The following is a 24,798-nucleotide window of genomic DNA, read 5'->3' on the forward strand; positions in this document are numbered from 1 at the left end:
AATACATTTTTTTATCATTATAGACTTCCCAAAGCCCAGTGTGTACTTTACATTCTGGCAGATTTCTTTTTTCCTTCTTGCAAATTTCCTTGACTTTTCCAAAGAAACCAAAGACACAAAACACCCACTGAAAGCATGAAAATATACAGTGAACAAGTTGGAAATAAAGCAAATTATTCATAAACATCAAACAAGCGTAATTACTTGTGACCTCCAAGAGTATGTTAAAATAGTAATATAAATTTCTTAGAGCCTATATAAGGCTCACAAAAGTCACTGGAATAGCTTTAGCAAATTTTATATTCTTTGGGAAGAGACAGGAATTAATTTACTTAAAAGATTCATTGTATCAAGTCACATTACTTGATAGGTCACTCAAATGGATTTATGGCTCAAACTCATTTGAATCACACACAGAGAGACTCTGTAAAGTGCATCTTGCTGGGTTTTCCCAGAACACATCTTCTGACAAGAATGACTCTGTTAGGGGTTTCTGCACCCCTGCCTCAGCCAGTAAATGCACGCAGGACTGCTTCTGGAAGTCTGTCTCTGTGGAATACCATAAAGGAACAAACTGCAGGATACAAACCTTCAGAATAACCATGCAAAAACAACACAACGGCAAAAGGTTATAGAAAATTCCCAAAAGAGATCAGCTGAGTGTTCAGAAAGGCCATAGCATTAAATGCAAAAGCTTTTACTTCAGGCTTTCAGTAACTACATTTCTCTTAGAGGAAAATATTAATTTCTCTGTTTTCAGCAAATCTGTTCCCTTCCTTATACTTGCATGTAATGCTTATCATTAACAGCTGCCATGTATAAATATTTATGTTATTTTGTTAGCATGGTATCCAAGGAAATGATGTTTCTGTGATAGTGACATTCTGGTTTTATGTCCTTCCTCTCCCCCACTAATAACTTTTGAAATTGCTGGCCAATTTTTGTGAAGGAGTAGAGGTCTTGGAAAATTCCTTAACAGGGTCATGAAAACAGGCAGCTGGAGAGAGGGTGAAGACTAACCAGATATCAAACTGAGCTCAGCTCAAGTCTCGTAAGTAGACAAAACTGTCCTGTGCTGTTACCACTACACTTTACTTGTGCATTTCTCTCTTCATATTTTACTGGTGCCATATTAGCTTTAACAACCCATTCTCTTTCTCATTTGATGTCCAAGGTCTATGAAAACAGAGAGAAGAACAGGCTGAGTGCAGACAGACTTGGCTGAAGTCTTTGGAACTCATTTATACACAACCAAATTAAATGAGAATTTCATGGGCTAAATATCCAAAAATCTCATCTCCAAAGGTGACATACTCCAGTGATTCAGTAACAAACTCTTCTGCTGTCTTTGTAATAACACCAGAGTTTTGGTACATTGTCATTGGAGCAGAAGTACCATAAGGAATCACTACCTAAAATAATAAGTAATAATAATAAAAACAGTGTAATGCCATCTAATATTTACATAAGGCACTCTGCAGAATCCCACAGCATCTGACACATTTTAACAGATATTTGCAATGGATTAGGGCACTGTGTGGAATAAGTGATAGTACTATGGTGAAATAAGGAAAAAAGCTGCATAGAGGGAGAAGACAGAACTTTGGCAGAGCCACTCAGCAGTTCACTGAGGACAGCTACATGATACAGGTTTAGGCATCTCAAATATTCTTGAAGAATTTGCTAAAATGAAGGCTAATATGGCAAGATACAGCACCACCTGTATGGTAATTACTTTTACCTTATACTCTGCTTGTACTGGTTATAAAAGTGCTTATAAAAGCCTGGAACATAACCAAACCAAGCCAAACAAACCGTTAGCATAGGAAACTAAGTACTTTCACTGAATTGTTACAAATAAATTAACCAAAGCAAAACCTGAGCCAAAACAAAAGAAACCCCAAAGTTAAAAGATACTGAGAATGAAAAAAGACAAGACAACATAACACTACCAATGTACCATATCATTCTGAAATAATGTGAAGTAAACATTTTTAAGGATCTAAAACTGTCTGGTTTGAATGTAGTTCAAATCTGGAGCAATGAGGAATTTATATTAAAAAGAGAAAAAGGAAATAGAAAACTAGACTTTCTTATCAACAATAGGTCTTTTTTTTTTTTTTTCCAATCTAAACTTTGGCTATGTTCAAGCAAGTATTGTTAGAATTTTTCATTTGAAGGAAACCTGAGCCAATCAAGTTGCTTACGGAGTTTTACTCAAAATCATTCATTCCTCATTTTTATAAGTTCCAGGATTCAAATTCAGAGCAAAAATTTAAGGTGAAATCTGCGAAATCAGGCAACTCACCTCCCACCTACCAGAAATTTTATTATTGGTTCCATAAGCAAAACCTAGCACTTTTGTGCATCTACATGTTAAGTAAACTAGCCAAGTGAGTCTAGTAAAATTCATCACTTCCCAGAATGAGGACAGATTGTGAGCACTGGTGTAATACTATTCAATCAAAGGCAAAAGTATTCCAGGGGTCAGACATATCCTGAGCTGGATTTCATTTACATAGTTTTATGGATTCTTAGTTCTCAGCTAGTGCTAATTTACATTACTTCATTATTTCAGTGGAGCAACATAATTTGTATACTGATCATTTGTTATCCTGATACAATGCTTTAAGTAAACACTTAATAGGGATTTCTTCATAAAGCAATGTGAGAGGTTTACCTTAGTAGCTGAGTATATTGTATATAATGGACAAGGGAAATGACTCAGACCAGAGGACAGGTTCAGAATTAGACCTTTCTGTCTGAAATTTAGTTTAAACAGTTACATTCAGTTTACACTTTACAGGATTACAGTAACAGGCTGCATGAGTGGAAAACTCTTTTTTCCCCAGAAGGCATAGCTCTCCTATTATACTATCAATTACACTTTCAAAAGATCCCCTTTTTACAGATTAGCTTGGTCTAGACCAGCTAGGAATAATGTCATAAATGACATTTAAATGCCTACAGCAATCACAACCATGGGAACATTGTATATGCAATTGTACCTCTAACAGAGAAAAAATCAGTGTCAGAGGAAAGTTTTTATTCTCCTAAGTAATTGGTAGATCCCCTTTTTGCTTTGGCCAGCACATCCTTTTTCCTTCTCCATGGATCTGTTGTTATAGCTTCCCCATTCACAACTCCCTGTACACATCACTAAAATCCAATGCATTTAGCAACAACCAGGAAAAAACAAAACAAAGCAAAATAAAAATTAAATAGTAAGAAGTAAATTTTTTGCCAAAACTAAAAGCATGTACTGGCCTCTAGAATGCAGTATTTAATAGTGCTTTCTAGAAAATTCATCCAAAGGTCCTAACTTCTAATTTAAGGATCCCATTAGGGTTAATATACATAACATACATATACCTACATACATACATATACATTTTAATGTACATAGTATTAAAAGGAGAACAGGGATCCTTAATTGCATAGATGAATTCGTATCTCTGATTAGTAATATGGGCATTTCCAAAGCTTGAAAAGCATTATTGCAAGCCCAGCTACCACTCTTGGAAGAATAAGATAATACGTTCAAATGCTGTTTCTTGCCTGATTAGGCCCATCACATCCCATTTTATTTCTACCACATTTTTAACTGGACACAGACATATATTTTATGTTTTCTGCCTTGTTCTACAATTGACTGACAACTTGTGGGAGTTCCTATACATATACTCATACAGCACTAACAGCAGTAGAAGAAACCTTACTGATTGATAGACTGTAAAGTCCAGAAGTTAATGTGAAAGCATAACTACCACTAAAGATAGTGAAGGTAGAAGCTAAAAGCAATTCGATGTTCTAGAAAAAATACCCTGGTTGCTTCTTTTCAAAATTATTTTTGTCACCTTTAAGACAACTATTTTAAGAATTTTTCCATCCCCCATCTTCCTGATAGCATTTTTCAACCAATTTTATTTTAATCGCGAGTTTTTCCACTTGATCAAGCCATACGTATACAACTCAAATAGCTAAAATATGGCACATTCAACATTTTGGAAAATATTTTAGAAATGCTAGTGGCCTGAAAATCATATGAATTGTCAAAAAATCCCAAAGGTTAGTCTTGTAAGCAGTGAGAGTCTTATGTTTATCCAAAGCTTTTAAACAGTTTCTGAATTTCATCATTCTTCAATATGGAATCATAACTGCAAGGAGAAAGTCAGCTCCACCATGTTCTTTTTGCAGTTTCACTTTTGCTTACAGCTGGATCAGAAATTACAGAAAATCATGAAGAGACATCATGTTTTTTCTGCTACCAGAAAGAGCTTTAGGATCTTTTTTGATGCTAATTATTTTATTTTTTTCATTCTTATTTTAGCAATAATCATGCATCTGATTTTTAAAGTGAAATTAAATGCATTTTTTTAGGTCAGAAATCTGCTTTTCTTTGTGCCTTTTAAGAGTATTATTGACAGTATGCCTAAGTACCAAGGAGAAGTCATACTTACACTATGAATCATCTCAGGACAGGAGTGTGACCTAACTTGTACAGGGCAGTAGTGAAAAGTAGTGCAAAGTAATGGTGAAATTTAATTGAATACTTGTTATTTCCTGATTGTTTTTCAATAGTGTCATTGTGCTCAGGAGGATAGTAGGAGCAGTGTGGGGTTCACAAAGCATGACAACACCGGTCAGTCACATCAGCTTGGGTGAAGAGGAATTTCGAAATAAAGTGTAAAACATGAGAAAAGGTCCTTCTTTTGCATTGCTGAAAATCCCACTGACGTCTGTGGGAGGCAGGATACCTGGATCTCAGGCATTACACTGCAAGAAATGGTGAACAGGATCTTAGCAGGAATCCAGACAGGGAGGAGAAAGGAAAACCCAAAAAGATTTAAAGATTATATGGACCTAACCATGAGGAATGCTGGTTAGGAGAATGCTTTCTTCTTTGTAATTTGGAGGAAAGTGAATATTTGTGAAAGACTGAAAAGGATGTGATTGCCGCAGTGGGGAAAGGAATCCCCAGGCACTGCAAAAACAAAAGAGTTTGATTCTGAGGTATGTGTAAGGTGGGAAATGATAAAGACCTTTTGTATCCACACTGAGAGGGTACAAAATGGCATATGTATATATATATAAAATTCAGATATTGCAGATATTTCTGTTCTTTTGACATATAAATAGAATAAATCCTAGGAGCAGAAATGTCACAAATCTACTTACGTAATTTCCTTCAATTGATTGCTAATATGTGATTTATTATCTTAAGTCATTAAGCAGGAGTAAAAATTTGGGATGTAAATTTTGCTAGCCAGAGAAAGACAAACATCTGCTGTTAATTTTCATGTCATTTTTAGAAAGACATGAAAGGCATGAAAGCCAAGGTTGAGATCTTCTGCTCATGTTCATGTTAACATGCCGCTTGCAAACAGCAGAGCAATACAAATCTTAATCAGAGTTGAAAAGCATGAAATACTAAATGTTCTTGGAAGGGAAGTAGCCAACCAAAATTAGCACCAAGGGGTAACAATACAGAATTGAGAGGCAGCTCCTGGATTTTCTGTCCTGCATTGATACAAAAACATTTTGGCAGAAGAGAATTGTGACAAAAAATGCAAGTACAGTGCTAAAATTCAAACTGATTTACCTGTCTTGAAAACTTTAATTCTGTAGCAAATGTCTCTGTATACCAAGACAAAAACAATTTGCAAAATGTTAAGCTGCTTCAGCTGTAGTGCAAGGATGGGTTTCTTCTGAGAAATTGTGTTAAAAAGTTTCCAGTCAGCTCTGATCAAAATATTTCACAGGCACTAGAAACAGGTGGGTTCCTTAAATTAACCCTGACATTCCTGATGAAAATCACTATCTGCTGATGAACTAAATGAAAATACACGGAAAAGCTAGTTGGTCACTCTAATGTGGGACTGATTTTTTTTCCAATGAAATACATTACAGACCCAGTACGGATGGAAATGTGTCACATACCTACTTGTAACAGAAACAACGTTGCAGCTGACAAGGTCCTGCAGGAAGCAACAAAACCGTTAATTCATCCTTAAGTGAGAGTTTGAGGGAAGCAGCCTGCCTGAGGCCCTCTGATTTGGAAGAGATGATGACATAAAAACTGAATGAATCCTGAGACAGGTGCTAGCAAGATACGCACCTAGAAATTCCAGCTTTTTCATTGCAAGTGATAGAGGGGTAAATAACTATTAGGTAATGGAGAACTTGATCACACATCCTTAATCCTGTCATCCTATTCAACCTGTGTAAATTAATTCCCCCCACAAAGTAAACTGTGTTTAAATTATGTTTCTTTTTTCTTTCTTTTTTTTTTTTAATTTGATTTGTTTGTTTGTTTCCACATATTTAAGCAATGGTGTCCCAAAGAAAGTAAGTTTCAATAATACTAACAAGAACCCAATATTTTCAGCTGTGGCTGTGAATAGACTGGCCCCATTACACTACAAGCCAGCAGGGAGTCAGACGGGTCTGCTAATCCCTGTTACAACCAGGCCAGCTGTACTCTCCCCTCTATCACTGGATGCTTCCTGCAGTTTAGCTGAAATCTACCATTCTTTTTCTCTTTCAAGCTCTTCCAAGCATTAAAACCAAATCAAAATATGCTTCTTCAGGCCCAGTTCATTTCCAACCCAACTGAACAGTTAATACTTGATTGTAGCAGGGGCAAAATCTGTGCCCCGTTCAATGAATTACAATTCCTCGTTGTTACATTAGATGTTGAAATCCACAGAATAATCCTACCTCTTCTATGTCTTGCCCATTAAGGAAACGGCATGGAAGAGGATTATGAAGCATTCCAACATTGTTAACTAGTCAGGGAAAATACAACGTTAAGAACCAAATCTAGACAAAGTGCATAGTTCATCTAGTAAAACAAATTGCTTCTCCTCACGACCCAGAAGATTTTGAGCTGCATGTGAGGAGAAACACTATTTAGCATCAAGTCTTGTTCTCACTGAAGTCACCAATACTGATGACTCTGGGGAACAGAAAAATAGACTGTTGCTAAGGTTGGTTGTGTTTTGTTGCTGTAGTTTCATTTGTTTCACTATTAAAAGGATGATTTTCTTTAAAAATAAAAAAACCTTCCAAACCCCCACCTTTTCACTGTTCCTTCATGAATAATACCAGACAATGAGCCACAGGCTCACTATGTATGCTTGGTTTAAACTTATTAGTTGTTATGACACATCATTTTTACAACGGTCTGTTTAATATACTACAGCCATAAAATACTCGTCAATTAACAGACCTTAATGACTGACCCAAAACACCAATATCCAAGTCTTTCAGATCTTTTTCAATGTTCTTGTACACTGAATTTCTAGCAAAATCAGCTTGCATAACCTTCACCTTTTGATCTGTGGCCAGCTCTGTAACTAACAAAAACCCCAAAACCAAAGACAAACCAGCCTAGAAAACCTGTTTGTACCTACCAAGAAAGAGGGAGAGCTGTAATAAGTAGTTAGAGACATAACCAGACGTCTTGTTAAGTAATGTCCACTATACAGTAAGCAATTGTTCCAACTTTCTTACTCTAAGAAATAATGCAGCACAGGCATAATATTCTCAGTTTACCTGATTGTTTTCAGGTAAATGGTCTGGCAAATATAGGATGAATTTATGCCCTGAAATCAATGGAATTTTTCTTATAAAATCTAACCAACATTTAGTCCTTCAGTAAGGTAAAACAAAACAAATTCAGAAATAAGCCACACGGGACTTCTTTCCCCGGTTATCATAATATTTATAGATGAACACTGTCAGCATACATTACATAAATGACTGTGGATGACAGATCCTGTATGTAAGCACAGCTCTGCAGAATGGTTTAAAAGACTTTTGATGGATAAGATGAGCACTCTAACAAGTGGAACTTATCTTTTTACACAGGAGGAGGGGTAAACAAGGCTGGATGTGATGCAGCATTTTCTGCATTATTTTCAAAAAATTCCTTGCCTGTTTTGACATTTACATTTCCATAGACTGAACCTTCTTTGGGATTTTGCAGCACTAAAAGGCATTTTAGAGAGGCTATAGCTTAAATTTTACAAGGTCAATTAGAAGGGAAAGGGAAATGTGTGTGATTTTTCCAATGTCATTGCTATGCAGGAGTGGAGCCCAGCTGTACATTTCCATTTTTCTCAGCAGTTGATTTATTGCTGTTCATATTTTCAATGAAGTTTCATGAGGAAAAGAAGTAGAAACTCTTATTTACTCATTTTTAAAGGCAAAGCTCCCCTTTAAAGGGGCCCAGTAAGGTCTCCTCTAACTAGATGTTCACATTGTAAATTTTTGCTACTAAACCTGCTTTCATGTTTTATGGGCAACCTGAAATCCAGATGAAGTTTGCTGAAAAAGTGACAGGCAAACTTGGAAATGTCAATAGAATATCGGATTGCAGGCTCTGTGCAAGTGGCAGGAATTCAGGTGCACGCACATGGCAAAAAGTGCATATGGCTTTCGGGAAAATGTCTCTGCTGGTTTGGATTCTGATTTTATCATACAGAAGATGGAGAGCATTGCCTTGAATAGGAATCAGACTTGCTGAATTATTACCCAGAAATTTTGTCTCATCCCTTGGTGCTCACTCAGTAAGAAGAGGCCTTGTGCCAGCCCCTGCAGGAGAGCAAGGATGCAGAAAGATGGCTTTGGGTCCAGCAGGACAATCTGCAACAAATAAGAACCTTTGTTGGAGGATGAGACAAAGTTGTTCCTCTTTGCCCCTCAAAGCTCTTTGCAAACTGCAAGTCTTGACCATCCTGCACTACTCAAGTAATGCAGTTTGAGGAAACAGCAAGCACTCTGACTGCAGATCTGAGATGTAGGTTGCCTCTTGAGTGCAGTTTTAGAGGACATCTGTCTCCATGACAGAAGAAAGGAGGAACGAGTGCCCTTTTTCTTGCCCTCTTTCTAAGCTGCCGTTCTGTGTATGAAAGGGACAAAACATCCTTTGAACCTTCAACCTATAAAAGCAACTCTAGTGGCAAATGACCCCGTCATGGTCCCAGGCTGGGCGAATGGTGAAACTATAAATAAAAGGACATTGTGAGTGTAAATGCAGTGAGTGGGAAAGAACAGAGCAACAGCTGGAGCAGACACCTACAGTGACCTTCTGATTGAAGAGTTCTATAAACAAAATGAGATGGTCTTAAAAAGTGTAGTGATGTTGCAGCCATCTTTCTCGCGGGCAATCAGAAGGGCAGCCAAAACTAGAGCAACATGAAAATGAGGATCAAACAAGCCATTTGGACTTTCTCTGTAACTCCTTGTCTGTACAGAACTGTACTGCTGCAAACAGCACGGTCAGCCAACAAACAAGTACTCCAGATGGCTTTCCTCTGTCTCTTTTATGAATAAACCAATATTTTAAAAAACAATAAAACTCTCATGCTGACAAATGAATTATCCAGGCATAGCTCTTCAGAAAATTATAACAATTCTGCAAAGGAGAGAGCCAAAAAAAAATTTCCGATGTTTCGTATGTCTCTCCTCTCTGTGACAAAGATTTATGTTTGTCTTTGAAGACACAAGCCATTACATCTCTGTTTAAAGTCCTAAGTGTGCCAGAAGCAAAAATCCTAGCTTTTCAAACACCAGGACAGGTTATTGTCTTTTCTTTCCTCTTTTTTTAATAATGGAGTAAAAACTAATTCAAGGAAAATTAAAAGTGAAAAATTAAAAGTTGGTTAATTCAATGTGTTTTAAGATGTATCACTAAGGTTTATACATCTAACTCCTTCTGACCTCAAACTACTTGGGAATCCACTTGTCAGATAGGTTAATGTGCTGCTTTTTGAAATTTACCAAAAAGATAATAAATCAGAATGAAGCATGAAGTTGTTTAGGATACACAGCATTCCAGAATCACTCCCCTTCTAGAAAGTTTACAGAGTTACAAAAATGTTCTGAAAGTCCAGGTAGCAAAATGGATACCTGATTGGCACGAGAACCGATCTTTGCAGAAAGTCCCTTTTGAAGTACTACAGCAACATTTGAAGAGAGAAGCACTCATCATATTCCATGGAAATTGGCAGATAGGAGAGCAAATTGAGGAGTTTACTTTAAGGGATCAGCAAGACACAAAAGACATTTTTAACAGCCTTTTAGACTGCAGAAAGGATGTGCAAAATGAGTTGCTTTATGCTAGTCAGTGAACTCACTTTGTTACCTGCTTATTTCTTGGAGCAGGCAGGACAAGAGGCAGAGGACACAGCATACTGGAAACTCAGCCTACGGCAGGGAGGACAGCTGAGTGAATTAGCACCTTCACAGGTCTTTGTGGGAGCAAGGTATATTTTCTTCCAGGCTGTGTGGGTTCCTTTTTTTATTCACTACTTTATTCTATATTAGCAGGCATAATTTCTGCAGTTTCCTGCATCACCAAATCCAAAGTCATTAACTGTATGCTCCACTAGTTAAACTGATACAACTGTAATTTTATTGTATCTGAGGATCACACACCTTATTTTTCATTAAATAAAGATTTGTTTCTACAAAAAAAACCCCAAACCCCACCAAAAAGAAAAAACAAACCACAAACCAACCCCAAAATAACCAATCAAAACAAATAAACAATAAAAATCACTATCAAACCCTACAAACCCCAACCACACTTGTGATGAGGAATTTTGTATCTTGCAGAAGTGGCTTTTTTGTTTGTTTGTCTATTTGGCTTTAACAACAAAATGGTACAGATCCTGGTCATATAAATACATACTGAGGTATCATTTTGCAAACAGGACCTAGCTCTGCCTGTACAGCTTGCTTAGGAAATTTAAGCAGAAGAAATGAAACTGGACTGCAGTTAGTAGCATTCCATCATTTCTAATCCCCTGGTATTGTTGTTTGATCAATGTTTCACAACCAGAGTACTAAATGTATTAAATGAGCAGTGTACCTGGGGTAATGGTTCTGTCTGCCCTCTGTAACACCTACTTTGGTACCTTTTATCTCATTTTAAAAGAGCTTTCCAGTCTGAATGAATGGAAATCTGGTTTTCAATTCCAGTGTGTTTTTAGAGAAATGTTTTTCTTACTGTGGATTTCTGCCGGCTCCAGCTCTGAGTACTGCTCTCAGGCACACCTGTGGCCCACAGAACTTGGAAAGCCAAACACTGAGATCTCTGTAATTACCCACAGCTTAGACTTTTTAAATTTATAGTATTCAGTATCCAAACAGATGTGGCAGTATAATTAGGCAAATAATACAATCAGTTTGAAAATGGAGCAAGTCTGTTCAATATAATGTCCAATAGACTGCAAAAAATGTGTGGTGTAAATGTTAAAAAAAAAAAAAGGAAACAAGAGTAATGTATCCAGAGCTCCCTGCTGATTTTAGTGCCTCCACATCAGATACGCTATGCTTTTCATTGCTGTATTTTTCTCTCTTTCCTTTTGTTTGTGCCATCTACTTATTGTTAGATACTCATTTCCAACCTGACACAATAAATAACAGATGACTCACTCTGGACTTCAGCCAAAACCAGCTGAAAGATCTCACCGGGATTTGCCCCCAGTGTCAGCAAGCTGTGAGAAAGGCTATGCCCACAACCAGGTAGAACAGTGTCAAAACCTCATCAGTGCAGCCTGACTGCTGGGATCACACCACACACCTCCCTGCACCTTGGATTACATGGATAACACTGCTGCTGTGAGAGAAGCTTCCTCACAACTGAAAAGCCATGGGTCAGTGCAGAAGGTGTAGGAGTGTTTGCAGGGTAGGCTATCTCAGCAGTACCTTCGGAACAGGCAAGTCCTTCATTACCCTCAGCCAGGAAGGTGTCCAGTGGATGGCCTTGTAATCAGTCATAGTGTGGAGGCTTTTTTACAGCTTTCCTCATCAGACATCCCTTGGTTTCCAAGAGAAAACAAGTCTATTCAGCCCCACAAGAAAAAAGAGAGGCATGTTGGATAGAAAATTTCTGGGCCCAGTCCTTGATTTTGGCAGCTGCATGTTGAAAATTTGCAGACTTTTTCACCCAAGTCTGCCACATCCCTGATAGATGTGCTGCTCTCTCAGGTGAATATCCTGGACCTGATGTGCTGTTGGAGTCAGCTGCTAAGCCTCCTTAAAGGCAAGTTTTTCCAACTGAGGTGTAGTCTTGGAGTGACACATACTTTTAAACATGTTAATCAAGGAATCTGCTGGATAGAAGCCATGTATAGAAAAAGAGACAGTGGAAAGAATTATTTTTATTATAGCAATCTGTAAAGTTAATGGAGGATAAAAACTCATTTGACTCCTAAATAAATTCTAACTGTCAATCTTAAAGTATTTATACAAAACATTCACCAGGATTAATGGCTAATTTCCTTTGAAGAAAAGAAAGGGGACATTAATTCTAAAGGCACTCTATTTAACTGTTTCATCAAGAGCCTGTAAGTTGAAAACCTTAAAAAACCAACCAACCAACCAACCAACCAAAAAACAAACCTGGCACTTGGATTTCATTTTTAGTCCTCCTTTGCTGTGTTCCACAAACTACTTTACAGGTAAACTATTTATTTGTATTTACAGATTTTAAGGGCAGAAAAAGGTGGTAAAGAGCACACATTCACTTTTTTTCTAGGCCATTACACTCTTTGAAAGAAAGCATATACTTTTAGAGTGATCCATGTCTAGAAGGGCTCAAGGGACACAGTAATATAAAAAAGTTTTTAGTATTGGAGCAAGACCTGCAGGTACAGCTGTAGCAATATCCAGCACTCTGCTGTGCTAGATACTGTACCAAGGGAAAAGACCTGCAGATCCCTGTAAATGGGAGGAGAAGTTTTAGACAAACACCAAATTCATTTTTTCAAAAGTTCTCCCTATCATCACTATAGTTAATCCACTTCTTGCCAGATACAAGAGAGGAATATAAAAGTTGTCAGGAAACAGAAAGGTGACAAGAATCTTCCCCTTTTTTACAGTTTTTCAAAAAAAGCAAACATGAATTTTTTAAATTCTTTTCATTCACTTGTCACTTGCCTAATGGATAAACAAGAGATATTAAAACCAGGCCAAAAAATAATCAGTCTTCTACAGACGTCCAAAATATTTCCTTCACTCTATAATCTTGGACCCTTACAGGAAAAATATACTGGACAACAATTAAATCCCATAATATGAACAAATATAAATAATTGGAGTCAACTTCAAATGAATGAGTGTCTTCAGGGAGTGAAAACCACATGACATTTACTAGAAACACATTTTTATTTTTATTTTTATTTTTATTTTTATTTTTATTTTTATTTATTTTTATTTTTATCTTTATCTTTATTTTTAACTTAATTTTTATCTTTATTTTTATTTTTATTTTGGAGCCTGGACTCGTTTCTGACTTTCCAGTCATTTTACAACATCACCTTCCATCATCACTTTTTTTTTCCTGAGGAAGTACATTAAGGCTATTGAATTGAAGGCCCAAAAGCTAGAAAGCATTTGGACTTTATTAACTTTTATTTAATAGAAATAAAATCTGATGCAGGGTAGAAGGAAAAATTTTAACTGTTTTTTTTTTCATTTTTTTCAAGTAGATGCAAACTTAAAAGGAAAAAAAAATAAAAATCAAAGAAAAAAGGTGAATTATATGCATAAATTCTCAAAATAGTCACACAAATATACATCCACAAAGATGTTGGCAATAGCTGGAATTTTATAGCTGCAAAAACTATTAAACATAACAATCCATTTATGGTCAGTTTGGTATTACCATCTGCAGAACAAATGAGGAACAAATAGAGAATGGTTTTCTCCTGTTTTTCTGAGGCCTCCCATGCCCATCAGATTTTTAGGCAAAGCCAGAGAAAGGAACACACCCTCAGTTTTTGAAATGAGGTTAACAACAAGTGGTAGCTGAGCTGAGTTGCATGCATAAAGAAAGATAAAACTAGAACTAGAAAAATGCCCATGAGAGAAAGGAGAAAGAGAGCTAAATTAGCCATCACAGAACATAAAGCTCATGTCATCTGAAAGAACCAGATTTGCTTAAAAGAAGAAATAACTGGCAAAGGCCACCCACTGAAGATCCATTCATTTCCATAGCTGACTTTCTTCTTAAAACTATTTGAGGAAACAGTTTGTCCTGTTGGGTTCTCATGAAACAACACACAGAATGTTAAGAAATTAGGATCTTCTTTCAAAAATTTTCTCCATCAAGAGCACAAGGGGATGTCTTCCTGCTAAAGGCATCAGCAACAACCATTTGCATTTTCAGCTTTTCTCACAATTCTGTACTTTTGGAGATCCTCTAACATTAATTGATCAGTGCTCCAGAGATATCTGCACAGACTTGGGTGCTTTGGGGTTTCAAAAGTCTGCTTTAAGTACTCCACTTAAAACTCTCAAGAGGAGAACTATAGTTGCCTACATATTGGTAGACTTTGATTTTTCTTCAAGGAATTTGACCCAAGGCATTTTCAGTCAGATATGGTCTCTGTTTCCAGGATCACTTGCTCCTTTCTGTCATTTGGGGGTGTTTGGATAGGGATTGTTTTAATTTTTGCACCTTCAGATGCAACACCAAGTATCAGCCATGTCATACACAAAAAAGTTCTGCTTCACTGGGCTTCTCAGTATCATATCAGCTTTGTCTCTGTATTTCATTTGACAGAAAACCCCCTCCTAAAACCTAACTAAAAAAGGATTCCAACCGCTAAGGTTGCATTGTATTTCAGCTAAAAGCACATGTTTAGGGCGATCTTATAAAATTGTTACCTATCAGGTGAGAGGAATCTCTCTTGCTGCTGTGCACCAGACTAAGCAGAAGTATAAGGCATTTCTCAAGGCAAAGGAGGCCATCCACCTGAGGAGTCTGTTTTGCTTCCTCACCCACATAGAAAAGGTGCATGCTTTTCAGAAATAGGGTTTGTAGGACATTGTAGATACCGTAATATACAAACAGACCCTCAAGCAAACAAAAAGAACTGTGCTCAGAATTCCCTGGCCACCTGCAGGAAAGGTCAAATCTGGCCTAATATTTCAAACTACGGTAACTTGTAGTGTCGATGTCTTTAGCACAAAAAATTTTCCTAATATACAAAGACTTTGACGTTGAAGAATGGTGTTTCCCTTCACAGTAAGGAATAAGTAAGCACTGCCTCCCAGCACTGCGTAATGTGGAGCTGCATATGTTAGGAAATCCTGACTCCCAGTGGCAAAGGACTAAAATGCTCCTGAGACTCAGTCTGCCAAAATGTAAGATCATTACTACCAATTCCAGCCATAACGAATCACAACAACTAAGAATTTAGAAATACAGCTAATGATGAGGAAATTTCAAGCAGAATCAGCACTCTGGAATCCCAAAAATACATGATTAAAAAGTTTAAAACTACATTAAACAAGTATTAAGTCCCTCTGCATTTTCTAGCGTGTTTTTACAGCTCAGTCTGAGTTGACTTTTTAAACAATAAAGCTTCATGAAAGGCAAGGTAGGTTTTAAATTCAAACCATGCATATGACTGCTACATTTACCTTGACAAATTCATTATATTCTACATGGGTCATTAAATGTAATAATTTAAAATCCTTAATAATGCTTTGTGGAATCTGTAGCTGCCTACTGTAATTTCCTACCTCCTAGAAAAGAGATCCTTCTCTCTTCTCTAGGACTGTACAGACATGGTCTGTGTGTCATGTTTTGTCTTTCTCTAACTGGGATTTGGAACGGTAGGGTCCCTATGAATCAAAGACTCATTCATTTTAAGTATGATTCAAATATTTCAACCCTGGTTTTGGTCCAGCAGACCAGAACTGAGATGACAAGGCAAAATGATCTTGCAATCTTTCTGCTAGCTCTGTATGTTCTGGACACAATGCAAGGACAATAGCAGTATTTCCAGGAACAAATCCAAGATAAAGTGGAGAAAATAGAATACTTTGCAACCAGAGCAGGAAAACTCAGATCATATTTAACAGGTATTATACTGCTGGCAATAATACACAGAATTTCAGGAAAAGAAACAAATATTTAAGACTCGAGGAGCTGTTAAATTAACAAATGAATGAAGTCTTAAATGAATGAAGCCTGTCTCAAAATGGTCTCCTGAAACACTGCTTGAACACAAGCACTGGCCTGACTTGTAAGAGAGTGATGAACCATTAACAGTAACAAGAATGGTGACCACGTGAGCCACAACACCCTGCTTATGCCCTGACATCACATGAGAAGAGTGAAGAGGCCAAACTATAAATCTCAGAGTATGCTGTGGCCTTGTCCATAAACCCAGTATGTCTGAGGTGCTATGTCAGTAGCAGATGATAAAACACAACTGTAGTTATTACACCATAAAAGCAGAACAAACAAGACTACATCAGTACCTGAAATGCTAATCTTTGAGTAGAGATGTGACAGACTAGCAGCAGGCTCACAGATGACTTGCTTTTTTTCTTCTTGTAAGTCTGGTGAGTTTAAACCCTATCAGCCCAAGAACTCACAGACCACGTAACAGAAGGGTAACAAGTGTAACAGAAGCCTGGCTTTTCAAATAAGTATAGCAAACTAGATCCAAAATACCGGCACTCTGACATCACAACAGTCAATTAAAAGGTCAGGGTCTTCATCCTCAAAAAGGTCAGTCATTCAAAATCACTCATCTACACAAAATACAGGTAGAGCCTTCAGGGAAGCCTGGATATTCATTCGGAAGAGGATAAGCTCAAGTTCTACGTGTGCTTGCCTCTCAATACAAGCTTGGGAAACTAAAGATCTGTGTCCCAGCATCAACTAAGTAGTGTTCTGAGACCTCACAGCTGCCAGGTTCTTCACACAGCTGCAGGCAGCTTTTGAGCTTAAGAGACTTCGCAGAGTCCTGCATCTAGCGATAAACCTTGGAAACAAGAGTAGTGAACCTGTAGATATTGCAATCTCTCTCTGGACCTCAGTCTGCTGAGTTTTACCCAATGAACCACCTACTGAGATCTCCACATAAAACACTGAACATAGGAAACTGCATTCCACTAGCCTCCCAAAGCACGAAAACTGCTCTCCTTAGAATCCTGTAGCATATGCTACCAAGTGTGGACTCCTTAAATTAGTTGTGACTCATTATCAACCGATGACTGAGCTCAGGACATCAGAAAGAAATTCATCACGTGACCTCAGAACTAATGTTCTAGAAGACTGTGCCCTCCAAACAAGGCTTGCCTTCACACCAGCACATAACACCAGAGGAACCTACACCAGAAGAACGTCAGAGAATTTTGTACCCTGACATCAGAGTAGCAAGACAGTGGTGCTGAGCCAGAAATTCTGAAGGCACACAAATATTAAAACAGCAGGATCAGATTTATTTATCCACAAGCCACACACAAGCGCGTGCTTCAACCTCAGCCAGCAAGATGATGTGCCACGCTATGAGCTCATGTGGTGTGGGCTTGGGATCTGTCCCACAGAGCAGCAGCTGAGCACAGCTTCAATCAAAGGAACCACCTGGACAGGATGGTACATCTCAGCACGGAGAAAGATGACTCTCAGTCATCCCACAAATGCCAAAAATAATGAACAAATGTTCCACAAAATCTAGCCAGCTCCAGCCAACTTTAAAAAAAAAAGGACAGTAGCTGGTTTACTCTTTTTTGTGGTATAATGCAGCCATTCACGTGTTATAGCTGGCCTTTTAATGGGATTTGCTCTTGCATAACCCATATAGCACAAAGGAAGCAGAACAACGACAGAAGGTCCAATCTAGACATTCACAGGTTCTTGCAGCCTTCACATGGATAAAATATCACCAGATGCTCACACAGAAAATTAGTTCAGCAAGCTGCATAAACAGGGTCTTTCACCCAGAAACATGGTAATAATGTTTAGGCATTTCTGATGACTGCTTTCCCTGTATTGATCCCATCCCATTCCCCCTGAGCTACGTATTCATCAGACCCTTCCCATTTGCTTATTACTACAGCAACTCAGTGAGTAGACGGGAGGCAGCATTTTCCTTTCTCTCCCATGGGATTTTTATCACAACTAGGCTAAATATTAAACTCTAATACATGGTATTGGTCTTTGAGCTTCCTACATTCAACGTTCTTTCAAAAGTAGCTGTTGTATTGCCATTCCCAGTAAAGGAAGACATAGTTAGGTAGGTGTTTAAACAATGCACAATGAAAAGACTAGTGCAAAAATCCTGTAAATCAATAAAAAAACAATTTGTTTTCTTTTCCTGTGAAATGTATTTTATAATCTATAAGAAGGCATCACATCTAAACTCTTGCGTACAGGCTCTTGTAACTCTTGTTACAGGCTTTGTTACCCCGTCACCTCAGCTCGGAAGACAGCAACTTATGATTCACTGCTGTTTAGCTTCTAGAAAGGAATGCTCACGATCAGCAATAGCAAGGCTGGTACAACACAGTACAAGGCCAGCCTGCCCTGAGTGCTGACCAGCATGGGTGAATAGGAAGGTACACTTCCTAGGAAAATAAACACTGCACAGCAGTGGCTACAGGGACAGCACAGAGATCTTCTTCCTCCTGCAGCCTCCTAGAGCTCCTGATTTCGAATTAGACCATTAGGATTCTTTATACTTTCCATAACTTGCATCTTATATTAATTTATACAAGATTCTGCCTTTTTGGTTATTTCAGATATAACTTTCAAAATGTGTTTGCAAGTGTAAGGGCTGGAAAATTACATTTTGTGTTTTAATACTGGACCAGCTCACTGCAGATTAGCCGTGAAACTGGGAAAAAAAGGGACAATTTAGGAGACTTCCTTCTCTGGACAGACAATAGGCCCTCTTTTGAATCACTCATTTTAGTTCCCTGGTTTGCTGAGACCACTGAGGCCTGAATGAGTTTCCTCTGAAATGCAGCACTGGTTTCCTTCCAGAATCTGATTAATGTTATTCTGGCTATACAGGAGAGAAGGATTAGCACCATGTTTGTCACAGTTTGAATTCTAGAATAATTTTACTAACTTTAGGACACTGATGGAGGGATAGCAATTGCCATTTTGCTAAGATAAAATGAAGGGTAGGTGATCTATTTTGCCTGAAGGAATATGTTTTTCCCATACATCCTGCTCCTGTGACCACTGGAAAAAGCAAAAAGGATAGGGATTACATCTGGAGTTCTGGTTTAGCTTATTCTCTCTGAATTGTTTAATCTTCATCACCTGCTTTTCTTGAATAACGCAACCTAAATATCTCCATTGAAGAATAGAATCAATCTTCTAAATTTTTTTTGCCTTGTGACCTATGAATGTCAGTTCATTCAGCACTTTCTGTCTTCAAAGCAAATCTCTCCCCAAGGTAGCCCATGTGGTACAGGAGGTAGTTATTACTCTCATTTTCAGCGGTGTCAACAACCAGCAACAAGTCAATTGTCTAAGAGCTGGCAGAATTTTCTTCCATATACGTATTTTCACAAATTCTGTTTTGCAAGATTTGTACTTATATGCTGGTGGCAGAATGGTAGGAGATAAAGACTGGTGACTGAAGCTGATAAAACAATCTCTCACACAAGATTTCTGTCTGTAAGGAAACATCACAGCAAACTTGCCACCATCTATAAAATGCTCTTCCTTCAGAGCTGTACTACACAGTTTACTTTTGGATTTAGTCTTACTGGGAAAATAAACAAGTCCTGGCATTTGTCAAGCACCGTGAACTTTAAACACTGTGCATATAAATACCAAAGAGGAACTATAGAAAGAAAAATCCTTATCACCTTAGAAATACAGAAGAAATAAAGTAGCAAAGCACCAAAGCAGTTCCAAGGTAAACCTGGTAAGTTTTAGAGCAAATGAAAAATTAGTCACTATTAAAAAAATGTGGATTAAGGACTTCTGCATTGCCAGAGGCACAGAAAGCAAGGTGTTTTTGAACAGTTAGGTGTTGCCAACAGAAGAGCAATTACTCTCTCATTTCACAGGGAAATGAGATCCCAGTGAAGCAGCAGTGGATATTCAGCTTCCTAGCAGACCTGTAGATGAAAAGCAAAGAGTCTGCTGGGAAACAAGCTTCCACATGCCAGCTTTAATTTTCATGATTCTCAGCATCACATGACACAGAAAATTATCTGAACCTTATGAATTTTAGTGGGGCCAGAAGACTTTGTTTATAAAAACACAGCATAAAGGTCCATTAAAGGAAACAAGTGTTCCAATCTTAAGTGGAAAGAAAGATTTTACACACAAAGTTCCACATGATGCTCCTTATCTCATACACAGTAGGGAGGTCCTTGCCTCACTTAAATCAAAATGAGACCTATGCACTGCCTTGGAAGTATCTGGTATTCAGGCAGGTCTTCTACACATGAATGGATTTAATTTATTAGTCTACTATAAGATGTGGTAATTAAATATATATTTAATATTTAATTATATCTTTAATTAATGTATTTTAGAGATTTAATAAATTAATATATTTTGTCACATCAAGTCTAATGCAGGAAAAAGGAATCGAGCATAGGTCTACTATTCAGGTCACTTCTTAGCAAGAAACTGCCATCAGCAACACTGGCATCTAAGGAACCCAGGAACAGCAGTACCTGTTCATTCCTTCCTCATCATCTAACAAGTTTAAGAAAAATATCAATGATCAATAGGAAGAAAAAGGTGCTTATTAAACTTTTTGTTATTTTATGAGAATGTATACTATCTTTAAAAAAGCACTGCCAACTTGCAGCCTTTCAAGATTTTAGACTAAAGTACATTTAGCTCATTAACGATATCATTAAGGATAGGTCAGCAATTTGGAAAAAAACACACTGGAGCAACGTCACCAGGGACAAGAAAAGTTGCTTTGAAAGCTGGAGAACATATGCTAGACATAAACTAGCAGCTTCACATACCAGGAAACTGAGGATCTAGGCAATGCTATTAAAATGAAAGCATTTGCAGCAGAGAGAAAACATCAGAAATAGCAACAGGGAGAGATTCACATCTACACACTGGGGTGTGAGCTGTTACTGGTCTGACTAGTTTTCTGTTCTCCCCAAGTACGCAAAACCTTCAGGCTCCAAAGTTTTAGGAGAAAAGTAAAAGGAATCAAGCAAACCATATGTAGTGGACACTGTTTCATCCTGAAGGAACAGGGTAAAGAAATGCAAGGAAAACCATTCCCAATTAGTAATGTAACAATCCACCACTCAATTACAAGTAGAAGATGATGCAGTTTCCTTTACCTGCCCATTCTCCCACTGACCGAAAGAAAGCCTAAGGCAAAGAATTCCAGATACGTGGGGAAAGGTATTTCATAAATCTGATGCATTTTACTAGAATCCAGAAACACATCAGGCCCCCGACAAGACTGAGTAGCTGATGCTGGAACACTTCCATGGCAAGTGAAGGTAGTGAGCCTGTAAGAATCAGACACTCTTTGCCTGGAAAATGCCTCTTTCCAGCACACTGCTACTCTCTGAGCCTTGGCAGAGAAGTGAGAAGATTAATCAAATCATATTATTTCATTCTTCCCAGGAAATGTCCGGGACTTAGATTAGAATAACATCACTACATTACACCCAGATTTGTAAACTATTAAGAAAATCCAAACTAAACAATGATTTCTGATGTTGGCCTGAGAAGAAATGTTTCACTCCTTTTCTGGAAACTACACAAATCCAAAAGACTAATTTTATTGTAATTGTTTACCATTCATAGAGACCAAAGATAGGTTTAAACCAAATTTTTGAAAAAGAATACTCTAAACAGACATCAACACTACTTCTTACAGTGAAGAGTTAAATTATAGCCCAGACATTTCCAGGACAAATTCATACTGAAACGAGAAAAAAATATTTATCGTGTCACATTACTGACACCTTCAGACAGAAACCCACAATTGTGCTGCTGCTTGACAAGCAAAGACAATGTCTGAATCACAAGAAAGGTAACATTAGCTTATCTGTAACAAGATAAAAAAATCATTACTGTTTTAGCTTAAGAACCCAGTTTCCTCACACTAAAGCCGTCTTAATTTTCCCTTTATGCTTTTCCTCATAAGTAAGCCTGGTCAAATGAAAAAAAAGGTGTAAATATTACACTTACGAAAGTATTTACAAACACTCACAAACAACCCAAAGAATCACCCACTATTCAAGGAATACTTTAAATTTGAAGAGATTTCACTGTTTCCCACATGTAAAAATAATGCCGAATAACTCCTTTAAATCAATGCCCCTAAAATTTTAAAAAACCCCTTCTATTTGATGATGGAATCAAAACACAAACTTCCACAGCTGCCAGTCTTCTCTTCTGCACTTCCATGTTCTGTTTTCATTTTCTTTTCCTGTGGTTGGTAATAAATCTCAGATATGTCTACAGAACTTCAAGGGCATAGTATGAGTAAATTAGACCAAGATTATGAGAGGAAAAATTTAAAAAATCTTAAGAATGTGAAGAATTCTTCACTGAGCCCAGTCTAAGTTTTTTTTCTGGGGTGTTTTTTCCTCTCTGACTTGGAATCACTGCAAGAACTTTACACAGTGAATGGGTAGAAAGTTCCTTGGGTGACTACATTTTCTCACTTAATCTCACTTCCCTACAGCCAGGACACTGCTAAAAAATCCCCATAAAATTTAGAGCATGAACAGATCAATGTACAGGACAATATTGTTTTCTGGTCCAGTAATTATTTTTCGTTGTATGTTTCCTTGTAAATACACCCTGACACCTGTAATGGTACGAATGCAATTTTTAAAACCTTAATTTCACTAATATGAAATCTGTATAAAACTAAGCAGCTGTAGCCTAACAAAAATCAGTTTTAAGTTCTTATCTTATTAACTGAAAGACACAACTACTGAGGTTCTGGATGAAACAGCCATGCAATTTCCTAAATTCTAACATGACAGTTGTGCCTGGTTGAGCCCGTATTTCCAGAATTTTAATCAGCAAATTTAGTGGAATCAACAGTATCTCAGTAATATAGTAAGTGACTGAAGCTGAGTTTATTTGTCAAAGTATGCAAGCACTTGCAATTACTTCTAGGTAGTACTTATTTTTTGTTATTCCTAAATTTATTTTTTAAATGATTCTGAGCAACACTGTCATAAAGACTATGATTATCAGGTCTGTGTTTCAGATGAGAAACCTAAGTCTGAAGCACTTCAAAAACATTACATGAAAAATAAATTAAATAAAATCACTTCCACTATGGTACAGAATGAACTAAAGAAACTACTTTCTTTAAAAATCTACAGCAGTTAATAATATAAAAAGCAAACATTTGTGTTGTGCATGTGCTTGGGACAATTATATGTGTCTGTCCACAGAAAAAACAACCCAAACAAAAAACCTGTTAAAACTGTAATCTGCATCTTTTTATTTATAAAAAGTACAGCAAAATATTAATGAATTTATGCATACATTAGGTGTTCCTTTGTGGGAACTACATCTTATTTAGCAGGTGCCATTGTGTGTTCATCAGAATTGCAATCAAATGGCACTCATACTAATTTCATAATTAATGAAAACCTTCCAATACCTTGTCTCATGGCAGAAAGTCAAGGTTCAGTAATTTGAATTGTGGAGGTAGAGATGATCTGAAGAAAGAGGAGTCTTATAAAGGAATACACCCAAAAATATTGAAGGTTTTTTAAGCATAAAGGAAATCTTTAAAAACAGAAGATTACTCAAAAATATTTGCAGCAACACTTTCCCTCCACAGGTCTTCAGAAGATAGAAAATGAAAGTCGCATTCTTAGCCAGCTGTGAGAAAATGGATAGCTCAGATTTCTCTTCTCACTTTGACTGTGCCTTTAAATGTCAGTTCTAGTATTTGCAGTCACTGCTCCTCTTGCAATTCAAATCCATGCAGGCAGTGGGAAGCTCAGTCACTCCCTGAAGCTTCTGGTGTGAGTTACCCAAGTGTTTCTTAGATGTAATCCAGACTGGTCATTCAGGTGCTACACACAGAGTAATGCTTTTCAGATTTTCTTAGCTGCATCTTAATTCAAGTGGGGATCAAACAAGTCATTAGACCACCCTGCTTCCATGTCAAAGTCTTTCAAAATCTTCTTTTGATTTGATTATTTTCAAAAATCTTGGCTCACGCTTGCAGGGAATTGAGAACTTCAACAAGATTAATTACTCTGCTGTCTTCCATCACTTCAATGCTTCTGTCATGTTTTCAAAGGTTAACACTATCCTCAGAGATACAGGTAAGCATTAGCAAGTATTCTCAAAGAAAGAAATATAGATACAGGGCATTATTGTCCCAGATGATAAGTCAGACTGTCACAACCTGGGCCTCTTAACCACTGTACCAGCTGTGCCTACTGTAGTAATCCCCAGGCTCGTTATGATTCTTTGCTTAGGATTTAAAGCATAAACTAGTACCAGATAAGCTTTTACTGTATATATGACACAACAGGACACTAACCATTTCTCCTCATTTAAACACAAGTCGGTCTTCCATCTATGTTTCCCTTCCCTACTATGTTTGTACATTGTAGCACCACTTCTCTGTAGCAAGGTAGTTACAGACAAAATGTCAGAGGAGGGGACTGTGATATAAAAAGAAAAATGTACCTAAACAAAAATAGATTTACCTTTGTTGGCACTGGCTCACAGACACACACACACACAAAATCCTTAAATATTCAAAAATCCCCTGTCACTTCCCTACTCTCCTTGATCTGCTGCAAAGTTATGAGGGTTCACTTTTAACTACAGTGCCAATTGCAGCAGAACACCATGGTGTGATTGAGGATGAGAAAAAACATAGAGAGAGGATGCCTACACAATATACACTGAACACACATGCACATAGCCTGACTTTTTTAGATGACACACAGGGAACAATCTGGGGCCACATATCCTCTTTGCCCCATGTGTTCCACATCACTTACCCAAGAGCAAATACATGTGTGAAATCAATCTGAACC

The 24,798-nt window shown here is 37.5% G+C and overlaps 1 protein-coding gene across 1 annotated transcript; it reads right to left on the reverse strand.

The window, feature by feature from the left end:
* HSD17B3 (hydroxysteroid 17-beta dehydrogenase 3) lies at positions 1–22,177 on the reverse strand. The gene is given in 12 exon segments (XM_017733355.1): positions 1–1,412; positions 1,721–1,752; positions 2,641–2,772; positions 4,569–4,591; positions 5,941–5,978; positions 6,721–6,788; positions 7,245–7,352; positions 10,725–10,734; positions 12,760–12,827; positions 18,962–19,003; positions 21,097–21,322; positions 22,142–22,177. Coding segments are annotated over 12 exon segments (939 nt in total). The 3' UTR covers positions 1–1,256.
* Between the last annotated feature and the right edge of the window lie 2,621 nt (positions 22,178–24,798).

The sequence above is a fragment of the Corvus brachyrhynchos genome, unplaced genomic scaffold, assembly GCF_000691975.1.
Source record: "Corvus brachyrhynchos isolate BGI_N302 unplaced genomic scaffold, ASM69197v1 scaffold424, whole genome shotgun sequence".
Lineage (NCBI taxonomy): Eukaryota > Metazoa > Chordata > Aves > Passeriformes > Corvidae > Corvus > Corvus brachyrhynchos.